At 35.1% G+C, this 18,617-nt stretch overlaps 1 protein-coding gene across 1 annotated transcript; it reads right to left on the reverse strand.

Moving 5' to 3' along the window:
• Positions 1-15,799: 15,799 nt before the first annotated feature.
• LOC107772406 (scarecrow-like protein 3) lies at positions 15,800-18,229 on the reverse strand. Its single transcript, XM_016591907.2, has one exon. It carries the CDS (start codon positions 17,415-17,417, stop codon positions 16,002-16,004), a length of 1,416 nt encoding a protein of 471 aa, XP_016447393.2. The 5' UTR covers positions 17,418-18,229; the 3' UTR covers positions 15,800-16,001.
• Positions 18,230-18,617: the final 388 nt, after the last annotated feature.

Raw genomic sequence — 18,617 nt, forward strand, 5'->3', positions numbered from 1 at the left:
TGTGGATTTGGAGGTCCGTAGGTCATTTTGGGGTCTTTTGGCGAAAGTTAGAAATTTGAAGGTTTTTGAGAAGATTGACCGGGAGTGGACTTTTTGATATCGGGGTTGGATTCTAATTCCGGAAGATGGAGTAGGTCCGTAATGTCAAATGTGACTTTTGTACAAAATTTGAGGTTAATCGGACGTGATTTGATAGGTTCCGGCATCAAATGTAGAAGTTTGAAATTCTAAAGTTCTTTAAGCTTGAATTGGGGTACGATTCGTGATTTTAATGTTGTTCGATACGATTTGAGGCCTCGAGCAAGTTCGTAATGTGTTATGGGACTGGTTGGTATGATTGGTTGAGGTCCCGGGGGCCTCGGGTGCGTTTCGGGGTAGTTTCGGATCATTTGGAGCTATTTTGGAACTACTGATTTTGGTATCTGGTTTCCTTCTTCACGAACGCAAAGGAAGTCCCGCGTTCGCGAAGAAGAAATTTTGGGGGTGCTTGATTTGACCTTCGCGAATGCAAAGCAGTGGACGCGAACGTGAGGCAAGGTCTGGTCAAGCTTACGCGAACGCGACACAATGGTCGCGAACGCGAAGAATGAAGGGGAGCCGGGACCCAGAGCCATTAAGCCTTCACGAACGCGGAGCTTAGACTACGAACGCGAAGAATGAGGGCAGTTGGCTACCGCGAACACGAGAGCTTGAACACGAACGTGATGGTGTACATGGTCAGGTCTTCGCGAACACGACACTGGTCACGCGAATGCGAAGAAGAACGGGTCTGGGCAGATTGGATTTAATACGGGATTTGGATCATTCTCTCTCATTTTTCACTAGGATGGACGATTTTTGGAGAGCTTCAAGTGGAGATTTTCATCATCTATGTCAAGGTAAGTGATTCCTACCTATTTCAAGTTAAATACTTGGTTTATATATGGATTTAAACAAGGAAATTAGTAGAAAATTTGAATTTTGAAGAAAAACCTAGAAATTGGTATTCTTGGATTTTTTACCACAAATTTGGGCATTGAATTGGAAATAAATCATACATTTGAGTTCGTGAGGTTATGGGTAATGGTTATCTTCAAACCTTTTTGGAATCTGGGCACGTGGGCCCGAGGGTTGCTTTATCGATTTTTCGAGCGGAGTTATAAATTGTTATAAATTGGATTATAATGAGTATTTAGAGTATATATTTATGGATTTGCTCATTTATTGAGTAGTTTTGGAGCGTTGTGCATTGATTTGAGTTGATTGAATGGCTTGGGAGCCAGTTATGGAACTTCGGAGCGAGGTAAGTCTCTTTTCTAACCTTGTAAGAGGGAATTTACCCCATAGGTGAAATAATTCAATATGTGCTTCTATTCGTGAGGGCTACGTACGTACGAAGTGACGAGAGTCCGTGCGTAGCTACTATTATGCTTATGTCCGGGTAGTCTAGGACCCAAATCACGTTATACTTGCGATGCTTGCATCCTATTTGTTAATTTAATCGTTTAAAACAGATTGGAACTTGATAAAGGAATTTCAAAAGGGTTAACTTCGCCTACTTGGGTTTTGGATGGGTCACTTGACCGTTAATGAGAATTGATATTTCTTTAAACATCAAACCTAAATAAATTCTTGATTTGGTTGTCTGAATGTGTTTATCCTTTTGTGGAACGGGCCGAACGCCTCGGTAGATTAAATAGATGCATCTATGGTTCGCATCGTTCGACCCTCCGGCAGTGCACAGTTTAATATTATGTTGGATCGGGTCGTACGACCTCGGCATGATTTGCGCATGACTTAATTAATTGTTTTGGAATTATTGATAATTGATATGGCCTCATTGGCCGGAGATATAAATTGTTAAAAGATGAAAATAAATTTGGAAATCCCCTATTAACAAGAGAATTATTTACCTGCCTCATGTTATTGTATTTACCGTTGCCTCAAAAATCCATAATTTATCATATCATTGTTATATTAATTATAGCCCATAATAAGTGTCCGAGTTGACCCCTAGTCACTACTTCTTCGAGGTTAGGCGGGATACTAATTGGGTAAGCGTTGATTTACGTACTCATGCTGAACTTGCAGCATATTTTTTTGCAGGTACACATATGTTTAGCGGCCTTGTGGGCGCAGAGGCGCGATTATGGCGGGGACTTAGGTGAGTTGCATTTTATACGATGCTCCGCATCCAACAGAGTCTCCTTCAGAGTGCTTACATTTTTCCTATCCAATTTGTATTTCGGACAGCTATTGTATTTTATTTTACATTCCTAGTAAATGCTCATGCACTTGTGACACCAGATTTTGGGATGATTATGGGTTGCACTGTATTGGAATTTTTAAAGATATTATTATGTATTTTGTAAACTCCATCTTCTACTATTTAATTGAGGGGAAAAACTATGATTTAAAAAATATTAAAATGAGACCTGAATTTAGTATTTAGTGTTGGCTTGCCTGACAGCGGTGTCCGGCACCATTACGACCTTTAATGGATTTTGAGTTGTGACAAGGATAAACACATATTTACAAGTACATTGACCAGTATCATAATTTCTGTATGTATGACGTTATTATCAAAACTTCTATATATTTCATGTGTGTGTTATTAAATAAGCTATTTGGCGGATCTAAAATTTTCAGTATCATGCGAGGTAAAGTTTTCTTCAAAATCAATTTATATGCAATTGAAGATCAATTTTAGCTTAGTCTATTATATATACGGTGAAACTAACATCCGTAAGAAATAATAAACTTGACAAACAAACATGTATGGTAGAAGGCCATTTGATATTAAAGTATTAAAGTATTCTTCTTGGTAGTAATGATTGGTATCATCTTCCGCTGCGTCAAAACTAGAAAAAAAAAATTGTTTTTACCATGAAACTTAGCAATTAACATTTTATTTAGTTCATCAACATATTTATTTCTGCTAGATAAGATAGCTCTTTAATTTCTATCATGTAATTTGCACAAATTGCATTTTAATCTAATAATGGAAATATTTCCCTTACTAAATGCACTACTATTACAATTGGGGTTGATAACCAAGTGTTCTAGAAGAACGAAATCATCTTTTATTAGATGCTCTTCTGCGTTTCCGACACAAAACAAGAAGTCACTGAATGTTGGATATGTTCTTACTTTTATATTTCTTGTCAGTTGAATTTTTTCCATTTGAGGCCATACATATAATTTTGGCAAGCTAGCTTTTACAGTCTCTGCTTTCACCAATTTTGGAACTACTGGTAGTACTTGACAGAAATCACCTCCCAAACCATTACTTTTCCACCAAGTGGTTCATTGATATCCAATGTATCTCTAAATATTCTGGTCAATTGTTTCGATCGTTTGACGCTTAGCCATAAGCGCTTCATTCCATATTATCAATTTTGCTTTCCTTATAGGTTTAGCACCATTGCTCTGCTTTGGTATATTTGTGATGATTATTTCAGTTGTTTGAAGAGGTATATCAAATCTAAGTGAGTTGTACGACCTCATAATAAAATCGTTGTTGGTACACCACTTGTTATTATTGCTAACAGTATCATGCCTCTTGATCTAACATTTGCAAGTAATGCATGATATAGGAATATTATTTCGATTCCGTCGGAGATATTTATAAAGAATAATCATGCAATACCAAAGTCTACTGTTTATAATATAGTCTTAAAAGCTTGTTCTTGTTCAGGATTTAGCTCTAATTGTGCTTTCTCAGTCACTTGTATAACTTTTATGGAATAAATTTATGTGCCCTAAGATTTTTTTAACTTGAAAAATAATTTTACTCATATAATGAATTTAAAAAATAATTGAATTGGATTCTCTTGCTAAATAATTAATTAAAAGATTTAATTTTTTAATCTTAACATAAAAATTAATTTATTTTATGCTGATTCAAATTCTTTATATTAGTTAATCTCTTATTTTGAATATGTAATTGTAATTATAATTTTATCCACCATAAATTTTATTTTCAAAGTAGTAAAAAGACTTATCTAACATTCCAATTTTAGATCTTTATGTTTTCAGAATCATTAATGGTATTGACTCTTACCAACCATTTTTCGTTTTCTTTCTCACACATGTATATTCTTAAATATTTTCTTAGTTGTTTTAAGATAATTGGGTATATTTTTTAATATTATCCAAAATTTGGTAATAAAAAAATATTATTTGAGTAGGAAAATAGTTCGAATATAAAATAAAAATATATTATCGTGGAGATATTTTTTCTCAATTTCAATGCTTTATACAGTCCATTTAACATTACTTTTATTTTTTTTGGTATTGGACATTATGGAGTGGTAATGTATTGCCAACCTTCGGAGACATGATAAAAATAATAATAAGATTGGCACGGCATCATCCTTTCTGCTTTAGCTCTCTTTCTTGCCATGAATTGATAAATAAATAATAATAATTGGTACGACATCACCCTTTGTGCTTTAACTCTCTTCTGGCACGGCATCACCCTTCGTGTATTAACTCTCTTCTGGCACGGCATCACCCTTCATGCTTTTACATTCTTCCACAGTATTCAACAATAATTAAATAAATAATAATTTCATTAATAATGATCAAATAATCAATAATAGACTTAAGCAGGAATATCTTAATTAAATAAGCAATTATTCAAAATAAACAAATTCCTCCAGCATGCTTTAACTCAATCACAATGCATAAGTACTCGTCACCTCACATATTCGTTATACCCGCACATTAAATCAAGTAGCAAATAGACAAACAAGTCCTACTACCTCAAGTCAAGGTTAACCACGACACTTCCCTCGATTTGCAACCAACTCAAGATTACAATAAACCTTTGCCTCGTGAATTAGTGTCTGAATACCTCGAATCTAGTCACAAATAATTCAATATACTCAACACGAATTATAGAAATCAATTCTATATGAAAATACTAAATTTTCCAATTAAAATCCAAAATTTAACTCAAAAATCGTCTGTGGGGTCCACGTCTCAGAACTCGACAAAAGTTACAAAATATGAACGCCCATTCAACCACGAGTTCAACCATACAACTTTTACCAAATTCCGACATCAACTCAACCTTCAAATCCCCAAATCTTATTTTCAAATTCTTAGGCCCAAATCCTCGAATTTCAATTGTTTTAAGTCCAAATTTAATCCGTTAACCATCTGAAACTCACCTGAGGCCCCCGGGACCTCAACCAATTACACCAACAAGTCCTAAAATATCATACGAACTTATTCAAAGCCTCAAATCACATCAAACAACGCTAAAACACAAATTATACCTCGATTCAAGCCTAATGAAACTAAGAAATTCCAAGTTCAACATTCGATGTCGAAACCTATCCAATCAAGTCCAATTGACCTCAAATTTTGCCCACAAGTCATAAATGATATAATGGACCTATGAAAAGTTTTAGAACTGAATTTCGACCTCAATATCAATGAAAGTCAATTTGTAGTCAAACTTTGAAATCTTTAAGCTTCAAATTTTCAATAAATGGCGATAACTCAAGCTAGGGACCTCCAAATTAAATTCTGAGCATACGCCCCCAATTTACGATACGAATCTACTGGAACTTTCAAAACACTGATCCGGGTCCGTTTGCTCAAAATATTGACCAAAGTCAACTTAAGTGAATTTTTAAAGCACTACTTCACATCTTTATCAATTTTTCATATAAAAGCTTTCCGGAAAAAATATACGGACTGCGCACACAAGTCGAGAAATGCTAAATGGTGTTATTTGAGGCCTCAGAACACGTAAATGAATATTAAATTTAAACATGACCTTTCGGGTCATCACATTCTCCAACTCTAAAACAAACGTTCGTCCTCGAACGGAATTAGAAAAAGTATCTGGGCTGGGGAAAAGGTGTAGATATCTACTCTGCATGTCTGACTTGGACTCCCAGGTAGATGCTCCTACCGGCTGACCTCTCCATTCTACTCGAACTGATGGATAACTCTTAGACCTCAACTGTCGGACCTGCCGGGCTAGAATAGCTACCGGCTCTTCCTCATAAGCCAAATCCTTGTCCAACTGGACAGAGCTAAAATCTAACACATGGGACGGATCATCATGATATTTCCGTAGCATAGACACATGGAACACCGGATGAACTGCTGATAAACTAGGCGGTAGTGCAAGTCTGTAGGCTACTTCACCTACCCTTTCAAGAATTTCAAAGGGTCATGTATACCTAGGGCTCAACTTGCCCTTCTTTAGGAACCTCATTACTTCCTTCATAGGTGAAACCCGGAGCAATACTCTTTCTCCAACCATGAATGCAACATCACGAACTTGATCGGCATAACTCTTTTGCCTAGACTGAGCTGTGCGAAGTCGATCCTGAATATTCTTGACCTTATCCAAGGCATCGTGTACCAAATCAGTACTCAACAACCGAGCCTCTCCTGGTTCAAACCAGCCAACTGGAGAACGACATCGCCTCCCATATAATGCTTTATATGGAGCCATCTGAATGCTCGATTGGTAACTGTTATTATAGGCAAACTCCACAAGTGGCAAGAACTGATCCCAAGAACCTCCAAAGTCTATAACACAAGCGCGAAGCATATCTTCCAATATCTGAATAGTGCACTCAGACTGTCCGTCCGTCTGAGGATGAAATATTGTACTGAACTCAACCCACGTGCCCAACTCACGCTGTACATCCCTCCAGAAGTGCGAGGTGAACTGCGTACCTCGATCAGAAAACTCCAATTCCCTGTTCATGCATTAGCTCTGTTACGCGGCGCCTTCTTGAAGTTCCTTGGAAGGGCGACGTAAGGCTAAGCAACCGATGTCAGTGCGGTTGCTATGCGCCAACTGAGGTCCTCGCCGTACGCTAGACTAGATTGTCAGTGCCGTACGGGAAAACCAATGTCGTGAGCAATTGAGCAGCGAAAAATGAGCAATTGATGATGAAAGCTAATGACTGTATTGATGATGATGAAAGCTATTACAAGATGTAATGCGGTATCGGGGGGAGAGACACCAGTACAGAGAATTTTTTGAATGCTTGAATGTTTGAATGCTTTGATCCCCCTTAATAATGCTTAAAAAAAATTAAACAAAGTTACATGAGTTGACCTAAGAAAGCTGTAGAAGCACACTGAAAATGAATGAAGTAAAACTACTCTATAATTACAATGAAAAGGATTTAGTCTTCTATGGAAGCAAGTCTGATGGCAGCAACTTTGTCTTGAGCATCAGGTTCTGCGTGCGCATTGTTGTTGGCGCGCGCGGCACTATTTGGATCTGCCAGCGGCTGGGCGTTGGTGCTTGGCATTGGGTCTGCGCGCGGGTCACAGTCTGTGCGTGCGGCGCTATTGGCAACATGATGGTTTGTGCGCGCGGCATTGTCGGTGCGCGTGATACTGATGGCATTCGCCAGCCGCTGGGCGCTGGCACTGATTATCGGTGGGGCGACAGAGGCGCATGCGCACTTGTCACTTGGCGCTGCCGAGACCACGGGGCATACAAACAAGATAAGAATTTTCTAGCATAGATTATTTTAGTATAGAATAATTATGAATGTGTTGTGACAGAAAAGGCAAAACTTTGTAGTATATGATAATCATTTTAAACTAATGTAGAATTAATATTTTTTTTAATCGAAACTTATTTGGATTATGGATCAAATCACATTAAAGGATAAATAGATCTAAAATGGGTATGACCTATATTAGCTTATGTGACATTTATTTTTGGATTTTTATCATAAAATTTAATGCCATGTCATATTTATGGTAGGGGTTTGAGGCAAAATGACTTTTAAGTGACAATGATAAAGTTTAGTTACTTTTAAGTGACAAAAAATAGTTATATGACTTTAGTGAAATTGAAAGATAGTTCAATGACAATCAGTGAAATTAACCCGTTTGTTTGGATGGTTGTTATCGGTTGTATTGTATCGTATTGTTATTTTAAATACAATGTTTGTTTTGATTGTTACTTAAAATTTATTGTATCGTATCGTAAAAATTGTCACTTTATGGAACGACCGATTTGGTGTGGTCGCGTCGTTATCTTCTTCTTTTTTTCTATCATCTCGCCCTTCTTTATTATTAAATAATCCTATCTTATCTTTTACCCTATATTTTTATATAATAACTCTACCTCGTACCTTATTTTTTCTTTATAATATTGCAAGTTTATTTTTCATATTATTTATGCATAACATCATAAAATGACGACAAATAATACGATCTATCCAAGCATTGTATATATCAAACGACACAATATAATATAGTAATACAATACAATATGATACATTATCAAACGATACATAACAACCATTCAAATAAGCTGGTAGATACTGTCGTTATAAAACTAACATCCACACAAACTGAGAAAGAAACAGATACCTTTACCATAGCGATTGGGAAGTACTGATTTCTGCTTCTTTTGGCCTTTGAAAAGATTAGCCTTTTGTGTCATTTTGGAGTTTTCCTCTTCTCTGTTGCTTTGATTTGAATGTTAAGGTTTCTCTCTGTCTTTGTAGTACTTTGATATGATAATGTAATTCGAAAAATAGAAAATGATACGCAACATTTTTTTTTCTCCTTTAAGCATGGTAATTTACTATTTGCCTCCTTAAAATTAGAGTTTATTCACATTACAACACACTAACCATTCTAATACTTGCATTGGTATCAGTTTCTTACTTCTAATAAAAATAATATTTGCTTGTTGACAACCATCCCAATGGCACCTTGATAATCACACATATTACAAAAATTTCACTCATAAGATTGAGATTCACAATCTTGCCACAAGTATGGTACTCCACAATATGGATACGGATCACCAAAGTAAGAATAACCAATATTCAATCAATTCTCATTCCAAGATGTCATGTCAACAAAGATAATAAAATATTAATTTAAGCTAAAATTTAAAAAAAGTAAAAATCTAATCTAGTAAAATAGTTAATTTCTAAGTCCCCGGCAATGGCGCCAAAAACTTGTTGCTCCAAAACGCACATGCAAGTATACGTGGTCGACAAGTAATATATGATTGTAAGTCCAAATATCATACCCACATGGACATGTGATTAACTATTTACTAAATTCAACTCAACAATTAATCTATTCAAGCGATTCCTTAGGTGTGATTATTTAACTAAAGCTAATCTACAGTAGTAAACTAAGAAACTAAAGGAAATAAATTGGCGAAATTAGACACGAATTCAATGAAAGTCGATATTCTAGAGCTATGGGTTAGCTAACAATCTCGCTGAATCTTCCACTTAAATTGTCTAATTAATTTATTTGGTTTATTGATTGGCATGGTTAATATTACTCGTAGTATTCTCCCGAAGTACTACTCGCCTATTCAAGCTAACCTAACGTCTATATTTCTATAGAATTAGGATTAACAAGAACGCATTAATAATTCCTGTATAATAACCAAGTAAGACGATTAGGTATACCTATCATAACCGCAAATTTGTTCCCCGTAATCCAGGTTCAAGATCTTGCTCTACTCAATCTTATATACAATCTAGAATTTCCTCTCCCGAGTTTAATCATAGATTCGTAGATAGTATTTAATTGGTGATCAAGCAATCAAATAATGAAACACAAGATTGAATAAATAAACCAATATGATAAAATAATAAGAACAATTCAAGCTTCAAACTACAACATTCATGTAGCACCCCACAACTCTAGAACTAATAAACTATGAGATTAAAGGAAGAGAAGAGAAGAGAAGAAAAATTAGTTAGAAGCCTCCTCCAAGCGTGGTTTATCTTTTCCCCTCCAAAGTGACGTGTTCTCCTCCCAAAATATGTTTAGATTTGGTTTTATACGAGTGGGAGGCGTCTTCGGTCGAAATAACCTTGTCCCGAGCAAAATAGGAAAAAAATTCCGCAATACAGGGTCCAGGCTAGCGCGTCGAGCTGGTCCTAGCGCACAAACCAGAAACGTTTTTTGCAATTTCAGTTCTTCTCTTGATTTGAATTGGATTTCATTCTTTTCTTGTCGTACATTTGGGGTTCTTTTATTTCTTTTTTTTTTGTATTTTATTCAATTTTGCTCCAAATCTCTTCATCTTCACACTACTTTATTCCTACACAGTTAAAATATAATATTAAGCACAAACTAATATAATTAATACTTAAAAAATGACTAAAAGTACTAGAATATGAGGCAACAATGGTTAAGTATATGTACTTTTGGTCGAACATCAACGTATACCATAAAAATAAGACAAAGAAGAAGAAGAAGAAAAAGAAAGTGTCAAACTTTTATGGATGCCTATTATACACGTACAATATATATACACACTTATACATTAAAAATATATATAATTTATACAACATTGTACGCAAATATACACACTTATACATATTTATACAATATTTGTATAAGTGTGTATAAACACTACCTATATAACATTTACACTAGAAAACACATTATGACCATCACTACATTGCAGCTTTTGGTGGTTGCTAGTGTTGAATTTTTCCGGCAAGGTTTTGGCATTCAAATATGAGCTTCACCAGTAGCAAAGAATGAAATAAAAAACTGAGAAAAATGAAAAAATATGAGACGAGTTCACCGGAGATGCTCTTTTAGGCAAGATCTGATAGTTTTTGGACTGATAGGTCAAATTTTATCGTGGTTCCTTAACCTCTTTTTGTCAATTAACTCAAAATTTGAAACCTAATTGACATAGAATACGAGGATTAAAGAGCCCCGGTGCACATCTGCATAGAGCATAAAAATTGCTAGAATATTGTAGTATTTGTTTCTGTTTCTTCACTTGAGTGCTCAAAACCAATTAACACGAGTGTGTACAAAATAATTCTGTAATATTTAGGGAGAAAGAAGAGAGAGGCGAGTGAAGAGAGATTGAGTATGCTGGGAAAGAAGAAAGAAGAAAAGAAAAAAATCCTAGAAGTGTGTCTTTAATAATGGGCTAAAGGCTGAAAAGTTTCTTGCAAATTATATACGACCTATGTCAAATCGGGTAAAGACTTTAAAGCTAGGCCATTTTTGGTTGGGCTGTTGGGCTAAGTGATAACCGTCGTAATTCTTCCTAAATTTAATCGTGCTAAACTAATTGTATCAAGTAGGAGAAGAATTCTGCATTCCATGTGTGGAACTTTCGTAATAGAATAGGCTCAATGACTTTGCCTTTCAGGAAAAAAAGATAGAACGAAGGATGAATTTCTCTCGAAATTTCTCAATTTGGCTGGAAAGACCAGACAAGCAATGCGGAATATTTTTGCTTCCAATTGTTCCCATTTCGGCTATACTTGATGGATTTCAAGCAGTTACCTCAAGGAAAATTCACACAAAATGCCCATTTGGGTCAAACTAATTACCCAATCAAAACTTTTTACATAATACACCCATGCAGTTTAAAATATTTACCCTGACTTTCTACTGACATTCTCTTTTCCCCATTAATTACTCTTTGTCTCTTTGTATTTTCTATCTCCTATTTTTTCCTATTATCCTAACTTTTCAGTGCCATTCCCTTTCTCCCATTGATTACTTTCTACGATAACTCAAAAAGTCATTTTTAAATTTAATAAGTAATTTTGTGTTATAAGACCTCAAAAAATACCATTTATCATTCCTCGACTTGCGTGCGCAGTCCGTAAAATTTTTTGAAAAGTTTTTATGTGAAAAATAAATTAAAATGTGAAATAGAGCTTTAAAATTCAACTAAGTTGACTTTGGTCAACATTTTGAGCAAACGGACCCGGATCAATATTTTGACAATTTGTGTAGGTCCATATCGTGATTTGGGACTTGGAAATATGCCCGTAATCGAATTCCGAGGTCCCTATCTCGAGATATGGAATTTTGAAGAAATATTAAAAGCTTGATGATTTTTAAGAAATTACTCATGTTGGATTTATTGACCTCGGGTCCGTATTTTAGTTCCGGAGCCCGATATAGGTCCACTAAAATATTTATGACTTGTCTGCCGAATTTGGTGAGAATCGGAGTTGATTTGACGTGATTCGGACGTCCGGTTGTGAAAATATAAGTTTTAAAGTTTTCTTGAAAACTTCCTTTGAGTTGGTATCCGATTCGTAGTTCTAGTTGTTATTTTGGTGATTTGATCGCGCGAGAAAGTTCGTATGATATTTTAGGACTTGGGTGCATGTTTGGTTTGGAGCCCCGAGGGGTCGGGTTGATTTCGGGTGGTTAACGGATCAATTTTGGACTTAAGAAAACTGACAGAAATCTGCTTCTCGTTTCCTTCTTCGCGTTCGCGAGAGGAGTCTCGCATTCGCGAAGAGGAAATTTGGACTCGCACTTTTTATGCTTCGCGTTCGCGACTAAGGTAACGCGTTCGCGAAGGGTCGAGGTGCAAAGCTTCGCATTCGCGATCGAATCCACGCGTTCGCGAAGGGAAAGAGGCTAGCTAAGAAAATTAGCCTTCGCATTCGTGAAGGGCATCTCGCGTTCGCGAAGGCCAAGCCAGGCAAGCATCGCGTTCGCGAGGTATCTCTCGCATTCGCGAAGAGTAAAATTGGATAGCACAAATTTGTGCTTCGCGAACGCGAGGCACTGACAGTGTTCGCAAAGGGTAAAAATCCTAGAAAACAGAACTTAAGTTCTAGAAATGGGGTTTCGACCCATTTTCAACTCTTTTCCATTTTTGAGCTCGAGTAAGGTGATTTTTGGGCGATTTCACGGAAAAATATTGGGGTAAGTGTTCCTTATCCTATATTGATTATATTGCGTGATTTCATACTCATTTATATCATGAATCCGTGAATTTATGGAAGAAAAATTAATTTTTTATAAAATCTTTCAAAAACAAAAAATTAAGATTTGAAAGTCCATTTGATATCGGAATTGGACAAATTTTGTATGGCTGAACTCGTATCAGAACGGGTGTTTGGATTTCGCGAGTTTTTTCGGGATTTGAAATGTGGGTCCCACTGCCGAATATTTTAATAAATTTTGGATTTTATCCGAAAAATTAGTAAATTCATGTGGAATAAATTTCTATTATTTGTATTGAATATATCGAATTGCTTATGAATAGATTTAAAACTTTTGGAGACAAATTTAAAAGGAAAATCTATGGTTGAACAATTGATTGGAATTTGCAAAATGAAGTAAGTGTCGTGGTTAACCTTGGGAATAGAACCCTTAAATTATTTGTTATGTGAATTGCATGTGAACGACGTATAGGTAAGGTGATGAGTATCTATACGTAGTCAAATTAATTGTTTGCCTGCTTACTTGAAAAATCATAAATTATTTTAAAATCATAAATTAATTATTATAATAATTATTTCTCTCCTATTCTTCGTCAAATATTAATTCTTGAATTCTTGCATTAATTGTTACATGCAATTTGAATTATGTGCCTTAATAGTTATTTTACATTTAGCATATTAATTATTAAATTGTATGTTTTCTCTCTGATTTCTATAATAATTTGCTATTTGTCTTTGTTTGTTTCATAATTATTGTATACTTGTTATCTTATAATTTTATATTAATTATTGTATTTATTGGGAAAATTTCTTCTATAAGAATTGGTAAATTAATATGCTGGAGGAGCGGGTTGCACGCCGCAACAGAATTGATTATAATGAATATATTGGAGGATCGGGTTGCACGCCATAACAGAATTGATTATAATGAATATATTGGAGGATCGGGTTGCACGCCGCAACAGACTTATTAAAAGTTGACATACATGTATATATATTGGGGAATCAGGTTGTACGCCGCAACAAACTTGATTAAAATGAATATATATTGGAGAAGTGGGTTGCACGCCGCAACAGAACTGAATGTGAATATATTGTGAGAGCGGGATGCACGCTGCAAAAGAATTGATGGAAATGACAATTGGTTATGATTGTTGAGTTGGCTTCAATTATTATAAATGAGTTACCTGATTTATTTCTATTATTGTTGTTGTTACTAATATTGCGTACAGGTAATGTAAGTGACCCGCCTTAGCCTCGTCACTACTTCGTCGAGGTTAGGCTCAGCACTTACCAGTACATGGGGTCGGTTGTACTGATACTACACTCTGCACTTCTTGTGCAGATTTTGGAGTTGGTCCCAGCGGCGTACCATAGACTTGCTCGGATTTCAGCTACCAGAGGAGACTTGAGGTATAACTGCATGGCGTCCGCAGTTCTGAAGTCCCCGTCTATTTTACTTTAGCTGTGTGTTTATTTCCAGACAGCTTTATTTATTCAGACATTTATTTGTATTTATTCTAGAAGCTCGTGCACTTGTGACACCAATTCTGGGATGGTATTTAGACACCATTATTTTTATGGATTATTTCACTTATATTTCAAACTTTGCTTCCGCATTTGTTTCTTTGATTATTAATAATTTAAAAATTATTTAAAAATCGGTTAATATTATTCTAACGTTGGCTTGCCTGGCAAGTAAAATGTTAGGCGCCATCACGGTCCGAAGGTGAGAAATTCGGGTCGTGACACTTTCTCCCATTAATTACTTTGTCTTTTTGTGTTTTTCTTCTCCTATTTTTCTTACATTGCACGTTGTTCATCTTTTCAACGTATGTGCTTTTGTTTGAAGGCTTCAAGAGCTTCTTTGTATTTTTTTTCCCTGCATTCATAGATCAAGATACCCCGATCCACAACATCTCATTAATGAACTCCATGGATAAGTTAACTCTTCAATCACATACATAGGTAGTTTCAAGATTTAAATTTAATGAGTTCATCTTTTATGGTTTTAACATTGAACTTATTATACTATTAAAATTATGGGTTCAAATCTAATACTTGTTGAGATTTCAATAAGTTTTTACATATAAAGATATACTATGTGTCGGAAGTTATGATTTCAGTTGAACTCGTATCCGAAACGCTATATCCGCTCCTAACCACATATTGCGATTAACTAACTCTAAGGATTATTGTTACTAGGACTTATTATATGATACACAATCTAATGACAAAGAAAAAACAAAACAAAATATTTTTTTTTTTTTAAAAAAGAGCTAACAAAAATGATATATTGTAATAATATGAATAGATGAAACTTGAATAAAAACACATTTACCCAACAGTATACCGCTACGGTATCACGTTATACTATGAGAGTATACAGTTATACTACAACAGTATACATATATACTGAAACAATATACCATAATAATATTCAACTTTTCAGCAAAAATTTAAATTAAAACACAGTTGCCCAACAATATACAGCTATTGTCTCACAATATACTGTAAGAGTGTACTACAATAGAGTATATATATATATATATATATATACATATATATATATATATATATATATATATATATATATATATATATATATATATATATATATATATATATATATATATATATATATATATATACACGAAACGTTATATGGGTAGGGTCGCGTAATTATTTTGAATGGGTAGAATCAGAGTTATTATTTTGATTTCTACGGGTAACCCAGTATATATCCCTTACCTCAAATGTAATAGCCCATATCAGGTAGATAAGACAAGGACACTCAAATTGGTCCTTTTATTTGAAAGAGCAAGCCAGAGATACCATTAAGAATATTGATCCCATAAAGACGAATATTGTGATGTTCTACAACGACGAATCCAAAAAGACCTTTTGAATTCCAATGCCTATATCCAATTGTGGTTACATGCTCAAATTCTTTATTATTTCCCAACAAAATAAAAGAGGTGGAATCCGATTCTTTTCTAGTTTCTAGTTAAAACAGATTGTTCTCATGTGCAACTATAATATAGAAGCAGAAAGTTTATCTTGTTGTCACAAAGACAACACACAAAACAAAGGAATATGACTTTATATAAAGAAAATTAAGAAAACATTATCTTTGATTGATCCTCATCAAAATGGAAATGTAAAAACTGCAGAAACTTACATGAGATCAAAAAAGATGATAGAATAACTCAAACATGTCAATGGCAATCTCACTTGCAATAGTTCATCCTACAGATTATGTTACAAAAGAAACAGAAGAAATAATTAAAAACCTCACAATAAGAACTAAGTCTAGTCTTACTTCCTACACCTCCAAGATGACACTGAGAAAAGAGCTCGATCGTGCCAACAGATCACCACACAACCATTCTCTTCTTTGATCTTGTATCCTTCACAACTGTAACTTTGCAACAACCTTCTTGCTTGCAACATAGCATAATAACTCAAAGGCACATTTCCAAAACCAGCTACATCAAATCTTTGGAACCATTTTTCGAGCTTCTCGTGCCTCTCCTTTCGTTCGATTCCTTCACATGATATAACGTTCTTAATCTCCTCACCTAACAGCATTTTTTCCACCTTTAACCTCTCCAATGATGTTCTTGGCAATGCGAATTCTAGACAATCGAATAATGCAGCATAATAATGTAACGACTCGGATAGCCTCTCCATAAGTGTTATTCCATTATGGTTAGAATCTTGTTCTGTTACAACCATAACTTTTGGTGATAAACCCCACAAAGCATTGAGGAAACCATCCATCTTTGTTGTTGAACATAGTGGGGGCGAAGAAGCCGTGTCATTACTTGGACTATAACCATTAGCGATATGGCCCATATCTTTTTCAAGCAACTCCCCTAAGGTATTTTGGTTGATCAATGCCTTATGCAGATTAACACCATTTGAATGCTTAAAAGGCAAAGGGGACTTCTTTTGAGGTTCATTGTCATGGGCAAAAAGAGTGTGCAATTGCATAACTGAACTAATCGCAAGCGCCTCCCCAGTTTTAATGCGCAATTTCTCAACATCAAGATCTTCCAATTGGCTAACTACTTGATTGAACTGAAAAGGAATATCCAACTTTTCGGCTTCTTCAGTAAGTACATGTGCCATTTGATCCAACACCTCTTTTTGCTGATGAACCCCCGTTATGCGCAAATGAGGCGGTCCTTCAGGACGTGCACTTAAGTCCTGAAGTAACGCACGCCATTGCAACGGTTCAGAGGCATTAAGATCAACGATATGAACCATTTTTTCACCTTCCATAGCTTCAATTATAGCTTGATTTGTAACCACAAAAGCAACCTTCAAAAACGGAAAAAACTCGAAAAACATTTTCCTAACTAAAATATCTTCTGAGACAACCGATAACTTAGTCGAACGCAATGCCTTACAAATACCAGGCCAACTTCTAAGAATCCTATCAGCTAATGCCTCAGTAAAATACGAAGCAATTCTTTGCATAGTATCTCCATTAGGAGAAGCAAGTTGACAAATATGGTCAAGTGCTATATTAGCATTTTCAAAACTACCAGAAGAAACATGATTAGCACAAGCAAGTAAAAGGTGTATTAAATACAATCCTCTTTCTTCAGATTTCAGCTCCTTAAGCCACTGATTTGATGAACTAAAACCAGGTGATAGTGACATCATTGGAAATATTTGAAGAGGTGATGATGATGTCACAGAAGATGAACCATCATCTTGTAACATTGTCACAAAATTTAATTAAAAAAAAGTTCACTTCACACACCTCAGGGTGGTTGAATGAATAAAAATCTTGAATCAAGACTCAAATTTTCTCAGTAACTACTACAACAACAACAACAACAATAACAACAACAACAACAAAATCAGTGTAATCCCACGTGTGTGGTCTGGACAGGGTAGCGTGTAAGCAGAACTTAATCCTACCTTGTGAAAGAGAGGCTGTAAATTTTCTCAATAACTCAAATCAAGAAAACAGAATGAACTGAGAGAGAGAGAGACAGTATATCAAACTGGCTACTATACTAAAAAAAGGTCAAATAATTAAAAATAATCTCATTTCACTATTATTTCAGTCCAAATTGTAAAAGCTCAGCAGAAAGGCAAAAGCTTGAATTGTAAAAATGAAATCTTGGCTCAGCTATTGAAAATCACCAAGCAAAAAACAGAGTAAAAACAGGGCAAAAACAGAGCAAAAGCTAAATTTGGCAAGAACTTACCAAATAGAAGAAGAACAACAAATTCCTTTAAGGGTTATTGAAATCATCAAAACCCCACAAAAAAGCACTAAATAATTCACAGAAAGTCAGTTTCTTTAGTGAGAAATCTTTGCTAAAACTAGTTCAAGACTCTGCTTTTTTTAACTTGCTGCTGAAGGAGGAATGAGAGAGGAAATAAGGAATTGGGATTCTATATTTGGGGTTCAATTAAAGATGTTTTGAGAGAGAGAGAGAGAGAGAGAGAGAGAATTGTGTCGGGTTTGAAAGAGTTTCTTCATAGCTACGTTTGTAGACAATGCGTGGGTTTGGTTTTTGTCCTTACTGTTTTTGTATTTGTCTTTTTGTAATTTCAGAAGAATATGGAATTTGTGAGAAAATGAGCTCCCTTTTCTGGCCTTTTGTGTTAAAGCTTTATTAGTCTTTCCAAAATCTCTCTCTCCCACCTCCCCCAAAGAATTTGTTTTTGTTGTTAGTTGGAATAGAGGATTTAAATCATACTTACTTTATTGTTTACTTAATAATGGTAGTTGTTTTACTCTACTTTATTCTTATTTATAACTATCTTTAGGTTAAGTGTGTTGCACGTGTAAACTTGTCTATTAATAAAAAAATTGTATGTAACAAAAATAAACTGTGTGTAATAGCAATTGGCATCCTAATAGATCCAATATGCATTTAAATGGAAAAATGAGTAATTACATTAACG

This window comes from Nicotiana tabacum, chromosome 15 (genome assembly GCF_000715075.1).
Source record: "Nicotiana tabacum cultivar K326 chromosome 15, ASM71507v2, whole genome shotgun sequence".
Taxonomy (NCBI): domain Eukaryota; kingdom Viridiplantae; phylum Streptophyta; class Magnoliopsida; order Solanales; family Solanaceae; genus Nicotiana; species Nicotiana tabacum.

Bases quoted from the DNA above. Each gene is read 5' to 3' on its own strand.
- LOC107772406 (XM_016591907.2), bottom strand. From the start codon at position 17,417: ATGTTACAAGATGATGGTTCATCTTCTGTGACATCATCATCACCTCTT.